This window comes from Lolium perenne, chromosome 4 (assembly GCF_019359855.2).
Source record: "Lolium perenne isolate Kyuss_39 chromosome 4, Kyuss_2.0, whole genome shotgun sequence".
Taxonomy (NCBI): Eukaryota; Viridiplantae; Streptophyta; class Magnoliopsida; order Poales; family Poaceae; genus Lolium; species Lolium perenne.
Window position 1 is genome coordinate 49603343 of NC_067247.2, and position 24304 is coordinate 49627646.

The 24304-nt window shown below is 42.3% G+C and overlaps 2 protein-coding genes across 2 annotated transcripts; both read right to left on the reverse strand.

The window, feature by feature from the left end:
- Window positions 1-4189: 4189 nt before the first annotated feature.
- On the reverse strand, window positions 4190-4773 carry LOC139830062 (histone H4-like; the record flags this gene model as incomplete). The annotated part of the gene is made up of 1 exon (XM_071828948.1): window positions 4190-4773. A coding segment is annotated over one exon (390 nt), but the record flags the coding sequence as incomplete, so codon positions are not given.
- Window positions 4774-6660: 1887 nt separating this feature from the next.
- Window positions 6661-7166, reverse strand: LOC127292461 (histone H4). The gene has a single exon (XM_051321858.2). The coding sequence runs from the start codon at window positions 7092-7094 to the stop codon at window positions 6783-6785; it is 312 nt and encodes a 103-aa protein (XP_051177818.1). The 5' UTR covers window positions 7095-7166; the 3' UTR covers window positions 6661-6782.
- Between the last annotated feature and the right edge of the window lie 17138 nt (window positions 7167-24304).

A 24304-nucleotide genomic window follows, 5' to 3' on the forward strand; every position in this document is an offset into this window, starting at 1 on the left:
AAAACCTAGGCCTAGGCCCGACTGTCCAGACAAAAAAATTACCTAGGACCGACCCATCGAAAGAAAAGCCTGTTGGGCCACGGCTAGGACTCTTCCCTATTTTGAGAAAACCCTGGACTGGGCCAGCCCGGCTACCAAGCTCAATATTTAAGCCTAAAACTAGCCTACGGACATGGTCAAGCCCTGCCTGAGATTTTTGGGCCAGGTCAGGGTGTCCATGACGGCTATAATTATCACCAATGTTATTCAACATTGTGGTTGATATGTTGGTCATCATGATAAGCGAGCCAAGAACTCGGGGCAAATTGCAGATGACACTATCATCTTTATGGAAAAGGCTAAGAGCCTAAAGTTAATATTATCATCGTTTGGGAAGCTCTCGGATCTCAAGATTAATTTCCAAAAGAGCAGTTGTGTTTTGTTTCAGAGAAGCATAGTAATATGTCTTAATACACTAAATTATTTGGTTGTGAGCAAGTAAATTTCTGCATGATATATTCGGGAATACCAATTCATTATCCTAGACTCTTAAATGTCTAGTGGAATATTGTTGAGAAACGGCTAGATAAATTTCTGAATAGCTTGGAAAGGAAAACTCGTATCTGTTGGTAGACACTTATTTCTCATTAACTCTGTATTCAGCAACATGGTGTTGTATATGCTATCTTTCTTCCAAGTTTCGCAAGGAGTGCTTCAACGATTTGGATTATTTCCTATCTATGTTCTTTTGGCAAGGAGATAGCGAAAAAGGTATAGATGGGATAAATGGAATGTAGTGTGTCGACCAAAGACCTAGGGGGCTTAGAATTTAGGACCTAGAGGTCAAGAATACAACACTCCTTGGTAAAGGGCCATATAGGCTACTTACCGAGGATGGCGTATGGCAAAACCTCCTAAGAAGAAAGTAAGTGGGCTCAAAAGCTGCCTCCCAACTTCACTAAAAAGTAAAAACTAGGGGATTCACGCTTTTGTACAGGTCTAATGACATCGAATAAACACTTATTCCGCTATGGATCGTTCCTCGTAATGGATGGTTCATATATTTATTTCTGGGAGGACTCATGACTTGTAAATGCCCATCTCTAAGAATAATATATAGCTTTATACAACATTACACGTAACAATAGTGATACAATCACAGAGGTGTTGGGAAGTTCTCCATCAAATATGTCAATTAGGAGGGATCTCATCGATGTATGTCTTGCATCATGGAATGCTCTTGAAGAGCGGTTGTTTGTTGTTCAATAATCGCAGGGGCATGATGAATTCTAATATAAACTACATGAGATTGGTAAATCCTTGGTGGAATCCATGTACAAGGCATTAGTCCATTCTAATGCGCTAGTAATCAACAATAAAGAAGTTTTGAAGATGGATGTGCCACTTAATTAAGATTAAAATATGTATGTTGTTTCTTCATCAAGATGTTATCCTAAACAAAGACAACCTTGTAAAGTGTAATTGAAATAAGTATAAAATGGCGCTTCTACCATCATGACGGGAGTATAAAACAATTACTCTTCGAATGCACACTTTCGCGTTGTATATGGTCAGTCATCCAAGTACGCTCGACCCTTATTCGTGACCTGCAGTTGCCAATATTTTGGTAATTGGTTGTACAACATAGATCAACGGGATAGGATCCTCATACGGGTGGGAGCGGATGCCTTATTGGCTATTAGAAATAACAAAGTATTTAATGCTAAAATTTCTTATCGTGTGCAGGTTATTTTCGAGTGTGCTCCGGTTGCGGTCTATTCTTCACAAACTAGAATACCAAACCCTATTTACGGAGGTTTGCTCGCGATTGGAGCAAGCGGCAAAGGATTCTTTTATCCCGCATGGGTGGCAGCATGTTATGTGGATTGGTCCACCTTCAGCATGAGCCTTTTTATATTCTTTTTTTGTCATGTAATTTGCATTGCATTATGAGCTCTCGATCTTTCTTCTTCCTACTTCTTCTATTTATTTGCAGTTGTTTGCACAACTGGTCGTGCAGAAGCCGGGTGTGGGCTCTTGATGTAAACATTTGATTCCAATAAAAAAACATCCTTTACAAAAGAAAGAGCTTAACCCACAATATGCCAGAAAAATGTACCAGATTGTCAATAGTTTGGGACATTTTTATAATAATCTTTTGACTTCAAAAGGTTCTAAACTTGACAATGACCTCTAAATCGAATAGTCTTTAACTTACAATAGTTTCTGAATTTGACGGTAGTTTCTAAACCGAAGTCTTTGACTTCAAATAGTTCTTAACTTGAGAATAAAAAAGGTTTTGAATCGAATGCTAACGATATAGGGCAACACCGCCATCAGCACAGCTGCCACCACGGCTAGCGGAAGCACCACGTTTGATCACCCCACGCCAAGTCACTATTGATCGCAATATATCATCCCTAATCTCCCAAGACTCTCTTCGTCATCTCGTCCATCGCAGTAGGATTCCAGAATAGGATTTGGTTCTATAATCAAATGATCTCCATTATCTTCGTGGTCTCCGTAGTATGGCCGTTTCCGCTATGTTGAAATGACAAAGTATTTGACGGTATTTTTTTCTCTTATGCAGGTCATCTATCAATGTACCAATTTCCTTCGTCAAAGGTAATCTCCATTGCGTGTGGAAAATTAAGATCCGTTTATAGAGGTGTCTACTTGATTGGAGGGCACGGTAAGGTTTTTTTATCCCACATGGCTGGTAGCTTGATCTACGGATTGGTTCTCTAGCATCACCTTAGGCATATTGTATCACTTTTCTTATTTTGTTTTATTTTATTTTGTTTTACCACTTCTATCGGATTTCTGCGGCTATGTGCTTTATAGTTATACAGAGGCTGGGTATATGCTCTTCTGAACTCTATCATCACGATACAAACGTTTAAGTATAATAAAAAAACGTCATTCATGAAAGAAAAAAAAACTTCATGGTCTCCTCGAAACGGATTCTTTGCTGCATTAAATTTACCTACTTGGTAAATCTTTCCAATGGCTGTTTTGAGGTTTCCCCCAAAGTTTTCCCGTGTTGGGCCTTTATGTGGCATTTGTTCCTTTTTTTTTTGCCTGAAACCACGTGCCTCTTGCGATATGCTCTAGTACGATTAATGTAGCTTCTGATCTTTTGTCATGTTTTCACTTTTCTTGGAGATGTTGGTTTTGTTTGGTAGGAATAGGATAGAGCTCTCAGCTCAGTTCTTATTCTAGCAAAATTCTTTGTTTTCGGAAATGGCATTAGGACCAGAACCTAGGGGTTTCCAATCTATAGGCATTTGAAACCAAGGATAATAATATCTTGTGTTTGCTAGTAGCTCTTTCATGCTGTTTTGACGCGCAACGATCTGTTTGCTACTAGCCTCAGATGAAATTCCCCTGTTATGGTGAAGCCGAGGGACGAAGATTCAGTGACTGGAGTACATCAAGTCACTTCGTGCTGGACCTTCCATCTGCCCCACATTCTCAAGCGATTCTAAAACTTTGCTGAATTTGTCTTTTTTGCTGCGCCTAAAATATAAAATATTTTTCAATGAAACTTTTTCGTACTTACAACATGATTCGTTGGCAACATGTAAATTTTTAGTTTTGAATTTTTTGATGATTTTGAATTTTCGTTTTTCAAAATCATCAAAAAATTCAAAACTAAAATTGTCACAGAAAGTTAGCTGAAGTTTGTCACATTTAGCTTCTACATAAGAATACTACTTACAAGAGATCGCATGATTGTATGTCTTTTTAACTGCATTCCGTCTGTGGATCTCACGCTTCTCTGATTAAACCAGAATCCTGAACTCCTTTCAACTAGAGGATACTGTACGCGAAAGAGGAAAAGACATCGAGTGCAGCAGAGATAACCGGCCAAGCAAAACCAAGTTGAGTAGTGTCAAATTGTTTTCACCAGTTCTGAGACCGTAAGATGCAACAATAAACAGAGGACAAATTACAAAATTATGATTCGTAATCACGGAAGCATCATGCTAGCGGTACCAGAAATTTGGTGCTAGTTGCAAGCATTTTGACGCTGATGCAGCCTAAGCACAGCTTCAGATTCGTGGATTCACTGTTATCTTAAGCCAAGCGAAGCTCAAACTACAGTTTGCCCCTAAAGCTTGAGTGCTGGAAGTCTGAAACCAAGCATCAGTCACAGAACAAGTGATTCAGAATTTGAGATGCTTTTATACAGGGGACAAAACGTGCAGACAATTACTAGTAATTGATTCATTCTTTCACAGCTCCAAATCAAGTACTATATCCAACAAGACCAACTCGATTGATTCATCCATATGCAACAGATTCGACCACAGATTACACGCTACCGACCCCAACAAACGAAACCCTACCAGATCTAAAGCATGAGACATCCAGGAGAGAACACCGAACGAATCTTGAGGCTCAGCCTCCGAATCCGTAGAGGGTGCGTCCCTGGCGCTTGAGGGCGTAGACGACGTCCATGGCGGTGACGGTCTTGCGGCGGGCGTGCTCGGTGTAGGTGACGGCGTCGCGGATGACGTTCTCGAGGAAGATCTTGAGCACGCCGCGGGTCTCCTCGTAGATGAGCCCGGAGATGCGCTTCACGCCGCCCCTCCGCGCGAGGCGCCGGATGGCCGGCTTGGTGATGCCCTGGATGTTGTCGCGCAGCACCTTCCGGTGGCGCTTGGCCACCGGAGCTGCGGTGCTCGCTCGGTAAATACGACGCTGCTGGGTCCACGTCCACGGGGACCGTGATTGGTTTGCTGCGAGTAATTGACCGCCTACGCGTTGATCTCCAGCGCGTTGATGGATTCAGCCATCTACGGTGGTACTGTAGTTGATTGTTTGATGCACCGACGATGGCCCGAGAGCACAGAGCAGTCACAGCCAAAGGTTTCTTTCCTCCTCACATTTTTTAACCGGAGGACGCCGGACAATTCGGTTTACCTCGAAATCTCAGAAATCTCGAAAAACAATTCCTACGAGTATTCAAACGAAATTTAAATTCAAAAACATTATAGCACCAAATTAAGAAATTCAGCAGCCCGCCATCAAGCACAGAGGCCAGCCCACCACTGCTCATCAAGAGGCCCGCTCGCGCTGTTCGAGGAAGATCCTCGTCACGCAAGCCACCGCGATACCCCACAAGAGGCCGGCGCGCCACCTATATCGCAAGACACCTCCCAAGCGGCCAACACATAAAACTCCGAGGAAGAACCACTGCCCGAACTCAAGTTCCCAAGACGACGCCTCCAAGAAGGGTACGACGTCAAAGACGCCGTCGTCGCCCGATTTGGCATGCCAAATCTGAGGTTTTCACCCGAAACCTGAGACCCTAGGCGAGGGAGGAGCCACAACTCTTCGATGATGCCACATAGGAAACGGCACCCTCATGCGTCGCCGTCACCGGGCCCGAAAGGCAGGGCTTTCGCCCGGAGCATAGTACCTCACCACCGCAAGCAGCGTCCGCCCTTCGCCCAAAGCTCACGCGCTGACCCGTCCAATGGGAGGGCTCGCCGGCAGGGTTGCGCGCATCCACCTCAGGGAGGTATCGCCGGCCACCCAGCACCGCCTACGCGCCGCCAGCGCCGCACGGGCGCCCCGAGGCACCACGCCAAGATGGCATTAGGCTCAGCTCAACCCGGCCAGAGCAGCAGCACCCTGCACTCGGAGCCGAGGAGGATGGGCGAGGAGCAGGTGGGCGACCGCACCCAGGCGCAGGTGGCCGAAACGGCCGGGGGCCGCCTTCCCCGAATCGGGCCCGAAGGGCCCAGATCTAGGCCGGCCGACGCGCGCCGCCACGGCGCCAACTCCGGCCGCCCAGCACCGTCGCCGTCAACCCAGCGCCGTCGCCGACATCCTTAGCGCTGTCGCAGCCTTCCCCAGCGCCGTCGCCGTCGCTGGGCAGCCATGGAGCTCCTGCCGCCGCCGTCGGGTTTGCCCGCGCCCCTACAGGTGTGCGGTTGGTGGAGATGCCCGCCGCCGGCGGCTCCCGCCGCCGGCGGCGGCGGAGGGGGCGGGAGAGGTCTGGGGCGGAGGAGGGAGTTAGGGTTTCGCCCTGACTCGCCCGCGGGGACAAGCCAGGTGCTGTTTATAATTGTGGTGCAGGTTTCTCGGCTTCAGGTTGACACTCCCGCCCCCTCCTGAAACATGCATGCCTTCAGGTTGACACTCCTGAAACTGTATATTATATCGGGAGAAGCGATATTATTCATCTTGCAGGCTGCGGAAGAGTTGAAATAACCCAAGCAGACAAGTTGAACAGTGGCAAATAGCACATTCAAACTAACCAAATAGTTCAGCAGTCATTAGCCCGAAAGATGCAACAATGACAGAGAAAAAAGGTCGAATTGCAAATTTGTGCTTCTGAGCCTATGTCGATCGCAGACCATAATAGGTCCTCTGTTATGCACTTATTCTAATGTGTACAGCTATACGATTGAACCTGTGCTAACTGCAGACCAGTTTGACTATGATGCCAATATTCAGACTCACGATTTCAGTTGCAAATTTCAGTGAATGAAGTTTGAAACCAAAACTAGGATGACAATCCAAACAGTGACTAAAGCTTAATATAAGAACAAAAGTATGAAACCAAGCATCGCAGAACAGGTGATTCAGATGCAGCCCTACGTTTACTTATTGGCTTCATTTTGACACAGCTCCAAACCAAATTTGCAGCAACACCAGATCTATTCATTCATTCATTCATATGCAACAGATTGGACCACAGATTACACGCTACCGACCACAACCAACGAAACCCTACTAGATCTAAAGCATCAGACATCCAGGAGAGAACACCCGACGAATCTTGAGGCTCAGCCGCCGAAGCCGTAGAGGGTGCGTCCCTGGCGCTTGAGGGCGTAGACGACGTCCATGGCGGTGACGGTCTTGCGGCGGGCGTGCTCGGTGTAGGTGACGGCGTCGCGGATGACGTTCTCGAGGAAGATCTTGAGCACGCCGCGGGTCTCCTCGTAGATGAGCCCGGAGATGCGCTTCACGCCGCCCCTCCGCGCCAGGCGCCGGATGGCCGGCTTGGTGATTCCCTGGATGTTGTCGCGCAGCACCTTCCGGTGGCGCTTGGCGCCGCCCTTGCCTAGGCCCTTGCCTCCCTTGCCGCGGCCCGACATTGCTGACGATGGGAGGAGCTCGAAGAGGATGAGATGGAGATGGTTGGGGGATTTTGTGTGCTGTGTGTGAGGTGGAAGAGCGGGGTGTGTGGGGTATTATTTATGCCAGAGGGAGAGCGCGGTGGTGGAAATGGAGGTGTGGCTTCGTGCGTCCGATCAAGATGGACGGGTAGGATTTGGGGACATGGCAGCCAGGAGGGGCGATCCGCGGGACAGGAAATCCAGATACCTGATTGGTTCGCTGGGTAGAGTCTGGATCGCTGACATGGTCAATTTGGTTCACCTATATAAGAGCGTCTCTAGCAGAGCCTGTAAAAGTGCAAACTGAAAAACTCGAGTTCAGTTTTCCGAAAACGTGTTTATAGATCGTAAAACGGCTAGCGCAGAATAGACCCTGTAAACTAGAACCGAAAAATGGAATCTTCGAAAATCATCATCTTCTTCCCGATAACTGTCTGCGCCGCTGCCTAGATCTTCCCGCGCAGGCCAACGGCCGCACTCCAGCTGCAGCCGGGAGCTTGGGGATCGGACGAGAACGATCTCGTACAGGCAAGGTCCGGCCGGACACGGCCGGACGCAGCCGGAATTGCTGCTACGGCTTGGCCGTAATAGCTGCTACTGCTTGGCGTGATTGCTCGATCGATGCTGCCGAGGATTGGTGCTCGTGGCCGCGCATGCAGCTGCTTGCTGCTCCTGTTTGGCCACGCCCACGCGCTAGCTGCTCATGCTTGGCCGCGCCCGCGGCGCATGCCACCGCGCTGCTGCGCAGCCTGTCCGCCACCATGCTGCGCCATAGCCTGCTGTCTACTGTTGGCTTCTTTTTCTGTAGACAGTGTTGGGCTTCCAAGAGCAGAGCTTTGTAGAACAGCAGCAAGTTTTCCCTTAAGTGAATCACCCAAGGTTTATCGAACTCAGGGAGGAAGAGGTCAAAGATATCCCTCTCAAGCAATCCTGCAATCACGATACAAGAAGTCTCTTGTGTCCCCAACACACCTAATACACTTGTCAGATGTATAGGTGCACTAGTTCGGCGAAGAGATAGTGAAATACAAGTAATATGGATGAATATGAGTGGTAATAACAATCTGAAATAAATATGGCAGCGAGTAAACATGCAGTCGAACAGTAATAAATGGAGATTCGATATTCTGAAGCAAGGCCTAGGGATCCTACTTTCACTAGTGGACACTCTCAACATTGATCACATAACTGAAACTACTCTACACTCTCTTGTTGGATAACAAACACCATTCATTGTGTATGGCTACAAGAGCACCTCAATGCCGGAGTTAACAAGCTCCACAACATTCGATGTTCATATTTAAGTAACCTTAGAGTGCATGATAGACCAACGCAATTATACCGAGTACTAACATAGCATGCACACCGTCATCGACAGACTATGAAAGGGGGAATAGATCGCATCAATACTATCATAGTAATAGTTAACTTCATAATCTACAAGAGATCACAATCATAGCTTATACCAAGTACTACATGATGCACACACTGTCAACATTACATCATGGAGGAGGAATAGACTACTTTAAAAACATCACTAGAATAGCACATAGATGATATTCAACTAGATCACAAAGAGGGAGATGAACCACATAGCTACAGTAGAGCCCTCAGCCTCGGGGGAGAATTACTCCCTCCTCATCATGGGAGCAGCGATGGCGATGAAGATGGCGGTGGAGATGTCTTCCGGGGGAACTTCCCCGTCCCGGCGGCGTGCCGGAACAGAGACTTCTGTCCCCCGAATCTTGGCTTCGCGATGGCGGCGGCTCTGGAACTTTTCTCGTATCGTGGCTTATTCCTTTAGGGTTTTCGCGACGGAGTCCTTAAGTAGGCGGAAGGGCAGCCTCGGAGGGGCCCTGGTGGGGCCACACAATAGGGGCGCGCCCCACCCCTTGGTCGCACCGCCCTGGCGTGTGGGCCCCCCTGGCTCCCCTCTGGTCTCTCTCCGGTGTTCTGGAAGCTTCGTGGAAAAATAAGATACTGGGCGTTGATTTCGTCCAATTCCGAGAATATTTTCTTACTAGGATTTCTGAAACCAAAAACAGCAGAAAACAGGAACTGGCACTTCGGCATCTTGTCAATAGGTTAGTTCCGAAAAATGCATAATAATGATGTAAAGTGTGTATAAAACATGTGTGTATTATCATAAAAGTAGCATGGAACATAAGAAATTATAGATACGTTGGAGACGTATCAGCATCTCAAGCTTAGTTCCTACTCATCCTCGAGTAGGTAAACAATAACAAAGATAATTTCTTCAGTGACATGCTATCATAATCTTGATCATACTATTGTAAAGCATATGAGATGAATGAAGTGATTCAAAGCAATGATAAAGACAATGACTAAACAACTGAACCATATAGCAAAGACTTTTCATGAATAGTACTTTTAAGATAAGCATCAATAAGTCTTGCATAAGAGTTAACTCATAAAGCAATAAATTCGAAGTAAGGGCATTGAAGCAACACAAAGGAAGATATAAGTTTCAGCAGTTGCTTTCAACTTGTAACATGTATATCTCATGGATAATTGTCAACACAAAGTAATACGATGAATGCAAATAAGCAAGTATGTAAGAATCAATGCACAGTTAACACAAGTGTTTGCTTCTAAGATAGAAAGAAATGGGTAAACTGACTCAACATAAAAGTAGAAGAAAGGCCCTTCGTAGAGGGAAGCATGGATTAAATCATGTGCTAGAGCTTTTCAAGTTTTGAAATCGTATAGAGAGCGTAAAAGTAAAGTTTTGAGAGGTGTTTGTTGTTGTCAACGAATGGTAGTGGGCACTCTAACCCCCTTGCCAGACAGACTTTCAAAGTGCGGCTCCCATGATTATTTTTATTTTTGGGTGACACTCCTTCCAACCTTTGCTTTCACAAACCATGGCTAACCGAATCCTCGGGTGCCATCCAACAATCACATACCATGAAGGAGTGTCTATTTATTTTAGTTTTATTTAGAGATGACACTCCTCCCCACCTTTGCTTTCTCAAGCCATGGCTAGCCGAATCCTCAGGTGCCTTCCAACATTTCACATACCATGGAGGAGTGTCTATTAAGGTTAATTAATTTGGGGCTGGGAACCCCATTGCCAGCTCTTTTTGCAAAATTATTGGATAAGCGGATGAAGCCACTAGTCCATTGGTGAAAGTTGCCCAACAAGATTGAAAGATAAAACACCACATACTTCCTCATGAGCTATAAAACACTGACACAAATAAGAGATAGTAAATTTTGAATTGTTTAAAGGTAGCACACGAAGTATTTACTTGGAATGGCAGAAAATACCATGTAGTAGGTAGGTATGGTGGACACAAATGGCATAGTTTTTGGCTCAAGGATTTGGATGCACGAGAAGTAATCCCTCTCAGTACAAGGCTTAGGCTAGCAAGGTTATTTGAAACAAACACAAGTATGAACCGGTACAACAAAACTTACATAAGAACATATTGCAAGCATTATAAGACTCTACACTGTCTTCCTTGTTGTTCAAACCTTCACCAGAAAATATCTAGACTTTAGAGAGACCAATCATGCAAACCAAATTTTAACAAGCTCTATGTAGTTCTTCATTAATAGGTGCAAAGCATATGATGCAAGAGCTTAAACATGATCTATATGAGCACAACAATTGCCAAGTATCAAATTATTCAAGACATTATACCAATTACCACATGTAGCATTTTCTGTTTCCAACCCATACAACAATGAACGAAGCAGTTTCAACCTTCGCCATGAACATTAAAAGTGAAGCTAAGAACACATGTGTTCATATGCAACAGCGGAGCGTGTCTCTCTCCCACACAAGCATGAATTTATTCAGAGAATGAAAAATAACAAAAATGAAAATAAAAGCACACAGACGCTCCAAGTAAAGTACATAAGATGTGACGGAATAAAAATATAGTTTCACTAGAGGTGACCTGATAAGTTGTTGATGAAGAAGGGGATGCCTTGGGCATCCCCAAGCTTAGATGCTTGAGTCTTCTTGAAATATGCAGGGATGAACCACGGGGGAATCCCCAAGCTTAGAGTTTTCACTCTTCTTGATCATATTGTATCATCCTCCTCTCTTGATCCTTGAAAACTTCCTCCACACCAAACTCGAAACAAACTCATTAGAGGGTTAGTGCATAATCAAAAATTCACATGTTCAGAGGTGACACAATCATTCTTAACACTTCTGGACATTGCACAAAGCTTCTGAAAGTTAATGGAACAAAGAAATCCATTCAACACAGCAAAAGAGGCAATGCGAAATAAAAGGTAGAATCTGTCAAAACAGAACAGTCCGTAAAGGCGAATTTTTATGGGGCACTAAACTTGCTCAGATGAAAATGCTCAAATTGAATGAAAGTTGCGTACATATCTGAGGATTACTCACGTAAATTGGCATATTGTTATGAGTTACCTACAGAGAACCCTGCCCAAATTCGTGACAGCAAGAAATCTGTTTCTGTGCAGTAATCCAAATCTAGTATCAACCTTACTATCAAAGACTTTACTTGGCACAACAATGCAATAAAATAAAGATAAGGAGAGGTTGCTACAGTAGTAACAACTTCCAAGACTCAAATATAAAACAAAAATTGCTGTAGTAAAATAAAACATGGGTTATCTCCCAAGAAGTGCTTTCTTTATAGCCATTAAGATGGGCTCAGCAATTTTAATGATGCACTCGCAAGAAATAAGAGTTGAAGCAACAGAGAGCATCAAGAAGCAAATTCAAAACACATTTAAGTCTAACCCACTTCCTATTAAAAGGAATCTTGTAAATAAACAAATTCATGAAGCATAATGCAACAAGCATAGAAAGACTAGACAAGTGCAACTTCAAGATTTTCAGCAAAAAGAGAGGTGTTTTAGTAACATGAAAACTTCTACAACCATATTTTCCTCTCTCATAAAGATTTTCAGTAGCATCATGAACAAACTCAACAATATAACTATCACATGAAACATTCTTATCATGAGTGTCATGCATAAAATAATTACTCTCCACATAAGCAATTTTATTAGTTGTAGTGGGAGAAAATTCAACAAAGTAGCTATCATTATTATTCTCATCAAGTGTACCAGGCATAGTATAATCATAATAAAATTTATCCTCCATAGTAGGTGGCACCAAAAGACCACTATCATTATAATCATCATAAATGGGAGGCAAAGTATCGTCAAAGAAAATTTTATCCTCCATGCTTGGGGGACTAAAAATATCATGCTCATCAAAACCAACTTCCCCAAGCTTAGAACTTTCTGTATCATTAGCAACAATGGTGTTCAAAGCGTTCATACTAATATCATTGCTACCAGCATCCAAATAAGGTTCCATAGGTTTTTTAATTTTCGCATCAAACAATCCATGTCTTAACTCAGGAAATAGATTAAAAAGCTCACCGTTATTTTCCATTATGCCTAACTAGTGAAAATAAAAACAAGAAACAAAAAGATGCAATTGCAGGATCTAAAGGAAATAGCTTCGAGCACTCACACACCGGCAACAATGCTAGGAAATAGCTTAGTAGTCGGAGGATGTGAATACCTTTTACCTTACCTCCCCGGCAACGGCGCCAGAAAATAGCTTGCTTCTCGGGGACCGGAGTGTGAGTGCCGTTTACCTTTCCTCCCCGGCAACGGCGCCAGAAAATAGCTTGCTGTCTATTGTTGGCTTCTTTTACTGTAGACAGTGTTGGGCCTCCAAGAGCAGAGGTTTGTAGAACAGCAGCAAGTTTTCCCTTAAGTGAATCACCCAAGGTTTATCGAACTCAGGGAGGAAGAGGTCAAAGATATCCCTCTCAAGCAACCCTGCAATCACGATACAAGTGTAGGATAACATTGCATAGAAAACAAAAAAAATTCTACCGCGAACACGCAATCCAAGCCAAGATGCAATCTAGAAGACGGTAGCAACGAGGGGATTATCGAGTCTCACCCTTGAAGAGATTCCAAAGCCTAAAAGATGAGGCTCTTGTTGCTGCGGTAGACGTTCACTTGCCGCTTGCAAAAGCGCGTAGAAGATCTTGATCACGATCGCTCCGGCGCCACGAACGGGCAGCACCTCCGTACTCGGTCACACGTTCGGTTGTTGATGAAGACGACGTTCACCTCCCGTTCCAGCGGGCAGCGGAAGTAGTAGCTCCTCTTGAATCCGACAGCATGACGGCGTGGTGTCGGTGGTGGTGGAGAAATTCGGCGGAGCTTCGCTTAAGCGTGCGGGATGTGGTGGAGGAGAGAGACCGCTAGGGTTTGGGGAGAGAGGGGGGTTGGGCGCCGACCCTCTAAGGGGTGCGGCCAAGGCTGAGGCTTGAAGTGGTCAGCCCCCTCTCCTATGCCCCTCATTATATAGGTGGAAGCCCCAAGAGTTGTAGTCCAAGTCTTCGAATAAGACCCCAACACTAAAACCTCCCATATGTGGGAAACCTACTCAAGGAGGGAGTCCCACTCAAGGTGGGACTCCCACCTTTCCTTGAGGTGGGGTGGCCGGCCACCTCTAGGTGGAGCCCACCTGGGACTCCTCCTTTAGGGTTTGGCTGGCCAAGCTTGTGGAGTCCTTTCGGGACTCCACCTTCCATACACTAGTAGAAAAGGAGGCTTCCGTCCAAGCCTTTAGTACCGGTTTCCTTACGAACCGGTACTAAAGGGTGCATTAGTACCGGTTGCACTGCTCAGGCCTTTAATATCGGCCTTTCGTACCGGTTCGTAAGGACCTTTAGTACCGGTTCGTGTCACGAACCGGTACTAAAGGGTTAGCGTCAGGCGAAAAACCTTTAGTACCGGTTCGTGAGCACCTCCACCCCCCCCCCCCCCCGTGGATCGGCTTTTTTTGGTTTGCAAAATACAAAAGAAAATGATAGAAAATTTAAAAAAAATTGTTTTCAGATTCTTGTATGTTGCAACCTACTACTCGGAGAAATTAAGAAATTCGAATTTTCACTTTTTTTGCAATTTTTTTTAGAAAATGTTAAAACCGCAATAACTTTTGCATACGACGTCGGAAAAAAACGTATAATATATCAAAAAAATCCTGGGAAAAAGTTACATCCGGATTCACCGGTGTTTACCCGGTTAGCCAATTTTTAGATTCTCAAAATTCCAAATGAAAATATGAAAGCAGCAAGATTTTAGTTTTTTTTTTCCAGAATTTTAGAATTTTATATATTTTTTATTTATTTTAAATTAAAATTAATAATTATAAGATTTTTTGAGTCCTAAAATATTACTATTACTTTTTGCAAATTATAAGATTTTCAAATTTTCAGGTTTTAGGTTTGGCAAAAAAATATTAAAATTTTAAAAAAATAAAAAAATAATACAAGTTAAAAAAATTAATTTAATTTATTTATCCAACATTATTATTACATCATTACTTTTGTTTATTAAAAGAATTTTTTGGATTTTAAACAATAAAGAAGTGTGACATCGACCAAAATGTTAATAGGATTGATATGATACTACTATCACATACATGCGCGCGAAGCACTTGGAAGTGGAACGGGATGGAACTCGGAAGTTAAGCGTGCTAGTGCGGGAGTAGTGTGAGGATGGGTGACCGACCGAGAAGTTTGACCACTGGTAAGTAATTTGACTAGAGATAAAGTGTAGTTAGAAACTAACGAAAATACTAGAAATTCTGGAAAAAAAAAGGGAGTGACAAAAATAAAATAAAAGAGGGAGTGAAAAATAATAAGAAAAAATGGATAATTTTTTTAAAACGAAATAGCCTTTAGTACCGATTCGTGTTACGAACCGGTACCAAAGGTCTCCAGCCCCGCGGGCTCCTCCGTGCCCACGTGGAGAGGAACCGGTACTAAAGGTGGGAGGCCTTTAGTACCGAATCTTTAGTACCACTAAAGCCCCTTTGGAACCGGTACTAAAGGGGGGTTTTTCTACTAGTGATAGTGCATTTCTTCCGGACTTTTCTAGAACCTTCTAGAACCTGCCATAAATGCACCGGATCATTTCCAAACTTGGAATATGACTTCCTATATATGAATCTTATTCTCCGGACCATTCCGGAACTCCTCGTGATGTCCGGGATCTCATCCGGGACTCCGAACAAATATTCGAACTCCATTCCATATTCAAGTTCTACCATTTCAACATCCAACTTTAAGTGTGTCACCCTTCGGTTCGTGAACTATGCAGACATGGTTGAGTACTCACTCCGACCAATAACCAATAGCGGGATCTGGAGATCCATAATGGCTCCCACATATTCAACGATGACTTTAGTGATCGAATGAACCATTCACATACGATACCAATTCCCTTTGTCACGCGATATTTTACTTGTCCGAGGTTTGATCTTCGGTATCACTCTATACCTTGTTCAACCTCGTCTCCTGACAAGTACTCTTTACTCGTACCGTGGTATGTGGTCTCTTATGAACTTATTCATATGCTTGCAAGACATTAGACGACATCCCACCGAGAGGGCCCAGAGTATATCTATCCGTCATCGGGATGGACAAATCCCACTATTGATCCATATGCCTCAACTCATACTTTCCGGATACTTAATCCCACCTTTATAACCACTCATTTACGCAGTGGCGTTTGGTGTAATCAAAGTACCTTTCCGGTATAAGTGATTTACATGATCTCATGGTCATAAGGACTAGGTAACTATGTATCAAAAGCTTATAGCAAATAACTTAATGACAAGATCTTATGCTACGCTTAATTGGGTGTGTCCATTACATCATTCATATAATGATATAACCTTGTTATTAATAACATCCAATGTTCATGATTATGAAACTAATCATCTATTAATCAACAAGCTAGTTAAGAGGCATACTAGGGACTTCTTTGTTGTCTACATATCACACATGTACTAATGTTTCGGTTAATACAATTATAGCATGATATATAAACATTTATCATAAACATAAAGATATAAATAATAACCACTTTATTATTGCCTCTAGGGCATATCTCCTTCAGTCCCCCACTTGCACTAGAGTCAATAATCTAGTTTACATTTGTAAAGATATAACACCTTGGCCTTATGGTGCTTTATCATGTATTGCTCACGGGAGAGGTTTTTAGTCAACGGATCTGACACGCTCAGAAACGTATGTATTTTGTAATTCATTTGCGTCTCAACGCATCACTCATTTCCAAATGAGTCGGCATTAAATATGTTTGGTCTTCTGGTGGAACCTTAATTCCGTGGTCTGAAATATGTCACTAATATTGTCATACACAATATAGCTTCAAAGTTCGACTGTCGAACTACACCAAGTTCTCAAAGAACCTCTTGACTTAACATCCTTTGTCATTGTCAAAACAATGACATACTCTGCCTTCTTTTGTAGAATCCGTCACAATATTTAGAACTCTTCTAAATCTAGCATAGACAACTTCTAGCTCATTGTGCTACCTTTTAAACAACACTTTGTTTAATTTGAGATTGAAATTATATTTTATATGTGACAAAACCAATATCGGTGTAACACCTTACAACGATTTGTTTGTCATTTCTTCATACAAAAAAAAAATATATATCCTTAGTTCTTCTAAAGTACTCAAGGATATTCTTACTGTCGTCCCATGATCATCATATGAATCATTCTGGTATATGCTCATAACACTTTATGATATCTGATTGTGTACATATTATTCGTGATTTATAATCACTCATGTGTTTTTTTTACTCATTGAGTGTCAGATACACTCAAGTCTTGTTGAAACTTCACATGATAAGAACATCTTCTTAATATTTCTATATTGAACTATTTCAATATCCATTCTATGTACTTTGACTTAAACTTATTTTGTGTTTCAATCTATCTTCATAGATCTTGACACTAAATTTGTTTCAGTCCATATCTTTTCATTGAAGTTAATTTCTCAATGAAACCTTTTTAATCAAGTATATAATTACATCATTTATAACCAACTATATGTCACATACATAAAGTATTATAAATATGTCTTAGCGCTCCCACTTAATTTCTTGCAAATGCAAGCCTCTTCATCGTCTCTGATGAAATCAAAAACTCTTTGACTATTTCATCTGGTGAAGATTCTAACTCCGCGATACTTACTTCATCCAATTGAAGTTTGTATACCTATCTAGTATTCCACGGACCAGCAAAACTCTTGGTTGTATCTAGTATACACCTTTAATACACACTTCTGTTAAGTAGTGTATTTTGCCATCCTATTAACATATCTCATAAAAGAAATATGTAGTGATTACTAGAATAATCCACATAGACTATAAGCATTGCTACGGAAGATCTAATCTTATCGTAGTCAACTCTTTGAACTTTGTCGTAAAAACCTTTTCAACAAGTTGAGCTTCTTCAAGGATATTTCATCCAAGTCCATCAATTTCATAGATCCATTTACTTTCAAAAAAATATTCATCTATCTTGGATTTCATGGCGTATAGCCATTTTAACGGAGTCAGGGCCCATCATAACTTCTTTGTTTGTAGTTGGTTTATCATTGTTCAAAATCAATCCTTTGTCCACAAATCATTTATTTGATCACAAAGTAAACCATATCTACAAGGTTCAATATGTACTTCGATCTCCATGGCTAAAAACACTTTGTAGTCATGGGAGCCATGATCGTCGCGGTCGCTTCCGGAACCAATTTCCGATGCTGCGCTACTCTGATCATTATGCTCAGGTTCATAAACCTTATCAAGTTCTATTGTCCTCCCACTCAAAATACTTCGCTAGAAACAATTTCTTGGAAATAAGAAACATTGACAAACACTTTTGTCTTTGTCTCGTGGAAAGAATTCCCAATTAAATCTCTGGGATAACCAACAAAGACATTCATCCGATTTTGGTTGTAAACTCTTAGACCAAAATTTAAAGAAAGGACTATTAGGGTTTATACCCATGCCATAACTCTTATGGTGTCATTTCAACGGATCATGATGATGCTCTATTCAGTGTAAAAGCGGTAGTCACTAAAGCATAATCCACAAAAATATAATGGCATCAATATTTTATCTCATCATTGATCCAACAAAGTTTGGATATATCTCTTGGATACTTCATCATCACTCTTATACTCCAAGAAACGTAAGTTGTAGAACAATTTCATAACTCTCTTAGATGTTCGCTAAAACTCGTAATTCAAATATTTTCACCATGATCCAATCATAGATATTTGACTTTTCTATTACGATGATTTCTACTTCATGCTGAAATTTATTTGAATCCATTCAAATGTTTCAAACTTCTTCCTTATCGAATATATTCACATATATACTCAATTCATTGTTGAAAGTTTTCATGAAGTAGAAGAATCTCCCGCACACAACTATGCCTAGTGAACCACATACATCATCATGTATTTTTCACTAAGTTAGTTGCCCGTTCAACTCTTGGCCTATGAACGGCATTTTAATCATTCTCTTTAGAAAAGATTTGCAAGCGCCAAATGATTCAAAAATCAAATGACTCCAAAAATCCATTTGCATGGAGTTCCTTCATGCGTTCCTTTCCAACATGACCTAAATGGCGGTTCCACAAATAAGTGGAATTCAAATCATTTGCCTTATGGCATTTTAGCGTCAGTGTTATGTATGTGTGTTTCACCATTAAGATTTATAATAACTTATCCATCGTACATGGAGTAATATCATAATTTGAACAACTCATTGTTTTCATTTGACCAGAGCAAAATAACAATTATTAAGTTCTTTATTTATAAATTCTAAGGGCTAGATAGAATGCCAACGACGAACATAATAACACTTTATTTTGTTCCAGACGTGCATTTCTATCATATTCCTTGTCAGTCACTTAGGCCATTGTATTCTTGTATTGCGTTGTTTTGTATGACACTTCATACCAACCAATATAGTAATAATACCCAAGAATTTCATAGTGTGACCTAACTAGGAATAGAACCATAACATGTATATCATTTATATACACCTGAGCTAGACTTTCTAGTCTTTTCTTTTCTTTCTGCCAAAATATCTTTTGCAGTTTCTCTTTTAGCTTTCCTCATTATTCAGAAAAACACTTCAACATCATTAACTTCTAGGTTTGTTGGTCAAATACCAATAACCTTGAGGTTCTTACTTTGAAGTTGATCATCATATGACAAGTGTTCCAGATTTCACTATTAGTAACTTTGTAATATGATGAACAATTTCACTCATAATTTTTATCCATCATATCATGACGACTTTCCGAGACCATGTCTGTACATGCTAGGCTCGTAAAGTTTTAACCTTAGTATTCGCATGTGCAAATCTAGCTTGCACCCGTTGTAAGTACACGTAGAATCTATCACACCCGATCATCACGTGATGCTTCGAAACGACGAGTCTTAGCAACGGTGTATACTAAGGATGATAACTTCATGGATATGCGAATATTATTAGTGCCCCAATAGTTGGAGGATTGTGACGCCTGGCGTCTTCAACCTTCATACATTCCCATAAAATTTATGAGTTTATGTAGTCTCACCAAATTTATATTCTATCATCTTGCAATAAGGTCTTAGATATCACATATATCTCATACCTTGATTATTTCTGAAAACTAAATTTTCAGCTCCTTACTTTTCAAACAGATTTGAACTTCAAGTTTCATGGAGACAAGATAACTTTAGGTACTAATTGAAACCTTAGCTCTTTGAATCAACAATGTGAGGTTTACTAAAAGTTTGCAATAGGACTTAATCAATTCTTGATTCTTTAACAATACGGTACTAATCCGTAAAGTTTCTTGTCAGATTTTAACAGTATTTCTATCTCAATAACAAGACTAGCGCATAGTAATAAACGGATGCCAATACTACAAAATTAATTCAAAATACTACTCAGACTATGTTCATGATAATTAGTTCATGTTTTAATCTAATTACTAATGAACTCCCACTTAATACAACATCCCTCATAGTTGTTAAGTGGTACACGATCCAAATTCACTACACCAAAAACCGATCATCACGTGAGATGATGTAGCTTCAATGGTGAACATCAACATGTTGATCATATCATCCATATGACTCGTGTTCAACCTTTCGGTTTCCGTTGTCCCGAGGCCATGTCTGTACATGCTAGGCTCGTCAAGCAAACCCAAGTATTCCGCGTGTGCAACATGGCTTACACCCGTTGTATGTGAATCGTTGAATCTATCACATCCGATCATCACGAGATGCTTCGAAACGACGAACTATTACAACGGTGCATACGAGGGGAGAACACTTTATTATCTTGATATTAATGTGAGGGATCATCTTATAATGCTACCGTCGCGTTCTAAGCAAAATAAGATGCATAAAAGGATTAACATCACATGCAGTTCATATGTGATATGATATGGCCCTTTTGTCTTTGCACCTTCGATCTTCATCTCTAAAGCACGGACATGATCTCCATCATCTTCGGGCATGATCTCCATCATCGTCGGCGTGGCGTCAAGGTTCATGACGCTGTCTTCATGGTTGTTTACCTCATGTAGCAACTATTACAACTACTTTGAAATACTACTCAACATGAAAATTAAAGACAACCATAAGGCTCCTGCCGGTTGCCACAATACAATAATGATCATCTCATACATATTCATCATCATATCATGGCCATATCACATCACCAAACCCTGCAAAAACAAGTTAGACGTCTCTAATTTGGTTTGCATATTTTACGTGGTTTAGGGTTTTCGAGTATGATCTAATCTACCTACGAACATGAACCACAACGGTGATACTAGTGTTGTAAATAGAAGAGTAAGTTGAATCTTCACTATAGTAGGAGAGACAGACACCCGCAAAGCCTCTTATGCAATACAAGTTGCATGTCGAACGAGGAACAAGTCTCATGAACGCGGTCATGTAAAGTTAGTCCGAGCCGCTTCATCCCACTAGGCCACAAAGATGCAAAGTACTCAAACTAAAGATAACAAGAGCATCAACGCCCACAAAACCATTGTGTTCTACTCGTGCAACCATCTATGCATAGACACGGCTCTGATACCACTGTAGGATAATGTTGCATAGAAAACAAAAATTTTCCAACCGCGAACACGCAATCCAAGCCAAGATGCAATCTAGAAGACGGTAGCAACGAGGGGATTATCGAGTCTCACCCTTGAAGAGATTCCAAAGCCTACAAGATGAGGCTCTTGTTGCTGCGGTAGACGTTCACTTGCCGCTTGCAAAAGCGCGTAGAAGATCTTGATCACGATCGCTCCGGCGCCACGAACGGGCAGCACCTCCGTACTCGGTCACACGTTCGGTTGTTGATGAAGACGACGTCCACCTCCTGCCTGGCCGGGCAGCGTGTAGTAGCTCCTCTTGAATCCGACAGCACGACGGCGTGGTGTCGGTGGTGGTGGAGAAATCCGGCGGAGCTTCGCTTAAGCATGCGGGATGTGGTGGAGGAGAGAGACCGCTAGGGTTTGGGGAGAGAGGGGGGTTGGGCGCCGACCCTCTAAGGGGTGCGGCCAAGGCTGAGGCTTGAAGTGGTCAGCCCCCTCTCCTATGCCCCTCATTATATAGGTGGAAGCCCCAAGAGTTGTAGTCCAAGTCTTCGAATAAGACCCCAACACTAAAACCTCCCATATGTGGGAAACCTACTCAAGGAGGGAGTCCCACTCAAGGTGGGACTCCCACCTTTCCTTGAGGTGGGGTGGCCGGCCACCTCTAGGTGGAGCCCACCTGGGACTCCTCCTTTAGGGTTTGGCTGGCCAAGCTTGTGGAGTCCTTCCGGGTCTCCACCTTCCATAGTGCGTTTCTTCCGGACTTTTCTAGAACCTTCTAGAACCTGCCATAAATGCACCGGATCATTTCCAAACTTGGAATATGACTTCCTATATATGAATCTTATTCTCCGGACCATTCCGGAACTCCTCGTGATGTCCGGGATCTCATCCGGGACTCCGAACAAATATTCGAACTCCATTCCATATTCAAGTTCTACCATTTCAACATCCAACTTTAAGTGTGTCACCCTACGGTTCGTGAACTATGCGGACATGGTTGAGTACTCACTCCGACCAATAACCAATAGCGGGATCTGGAGATCCATAATGGCTCCCACATATTCAACGATGACTTTAGTGATCGAATAAACCATTCACATACGATACCAATTCCCTTTATCACGCGATATTTTACTTGTCCGAGGTTTGATCTTCGGTATCACTCTATACCTTGTTCAACCTCGTCTCCTGACAAGTACTCTTTACTCGTACCGTGGTATGTGGTCTCTTATGAACTTATTCATATGCTTGCAAGACATTAGACGACATCCCACCGAGAGGGCCCAGAGTATATCTATCCGTCATCGGGATGGACAAATCCCACTGTTGATCCATATGCCTCAACTCATACTTTCCGGATACTTAATCCCACCTTTATAACCACCCATTTACGTAGTGGCGTTTGGTGTAATCAAAGTACCTTTCCGGTATAAGTGATTTACATGATCTCATGGTCATAAGGACTAGGTAACTATGTATCGAAAGCTTATAGCAAATAACTTAATGACGAGATCTTATGCTACGCTTAATTGGGTGTGTCCATTACATCATTCATATAATGATATAACCTTGTTATTAATAACATCCAATGTTCATGATTATGAAACTAATCATCTATTAATCAACAAGCTAGTTAAGAGGCATACTAGGGACTTCTTTGTTGTCTACATATCACACATGTACTAATGTTTCGGTTAATACAATTATAGCATGATATATAAACATTTATCATAAACATAAAGATATAAATAATAACCACTTTATTATTGCCTCTAGGGCATATCTCCTTCAACAAGAAGTCTCTTGTGTCCCCAACACACCTAATACACTTGTCAGATGTATAGGTGCACTAGTTCGGCGAAGAGATAGTGAAATACAAGTAATATGGATGAATATGAGTGGTAATAACAATCTGAAATAAATATGGCAGCGAGTAAACATGAAGTGGAATAGTAAATAAACGGAGATTCGATATTCGGAAGCAAGGCCTAGGGATCCTACTTTCACTAGTGGACACTTTCAACATTGATCACATAACTGAAACTACTCTACACTCTCTTGTTGGATAACAAACACCATTCATTGTGTAGGGCTACAAGAGCACCTCAATGCCGGAGTTAACAAGCTCCACAACATTCGATGTTCATATTTAAGTAACCTTAGAGTGCATGATAGACCAACGCAATTATACCGAGTACTAACATAGCATGCACACCGTCACCGACAGACTATGAAAGGGGAATAGATCACATCAATACTATCATAGTAATAGTTAACTTCATAATCTACAAGAGATCACAATCATAGCTTATACCAAGTACTACATGATGCACACACTGTCAACATTACATCATGAAGGAGGAATATACTACTTTAATAACATCACTAGAGTAGCACATAGATGATATTCAACTAGATCACAAAGAGAGAGATGAACCACATAGCTACGGTAGAGCCCTCAGCCTCGGGGGAGAATTACTCCCTCCTCATAATGGGAGCAGCGATGGCGATGAAGATGGCGGTGGAGATGCCTTCCGGGGGCACTTCCTCGTCTTGGCGGCGTGCCGGAACAGAGACTTCTGTCCCCCGAATCTTGGCTTCGCGATGGCGGCGACTCTGGAACTTTTCTCGTATCGTGGCTTATTCCTTTAGGGTTTTCGCGACGGAGTCCTTAAGTAGGCGGAAGGGCAGCCTCGGAGGGGCCCTGGTGGGGCCACACAATAGGGGGGCGTGCCCCACCCCTTGGCCGCGCCGCCCTGGCGTGTGGGGCCTGATGTCTACGGGGGCTTCTATTCTTGTAGACAGTGTTGGGCCTCCAAGAGCAGAGGTTTGTAGAACAGCAGCAAGTTTCCCTTAAGTGGATCACCCAAGGTTTATCGATCTCAGGGAGGAAGAGGTCAAAGATATCCCTCTCATGCAACCCTGCAACCACAAAGCAAGAAGTCTCTTGTGTCCCCAACACACCTAATAGGTGCACTAGTTCGGCGAAGAGATAGTGAAATACAGGTGGTAAGAATAAGTATGAGCAGTAGTAACGGCGCAAGAAAAGTGCTTGCTGGCGTGTGATTGATGGTGGTAATATTGCGGACAGTACAAATGCAGTAAAACAGTAAACAAGCAGCGATAGCAGTATTTAGGAACAACGCCTAGGGATCATACTTTCACTAGTGGACACTCTCAACATTGATAACATAACAAAATAAATAGATAGATGCT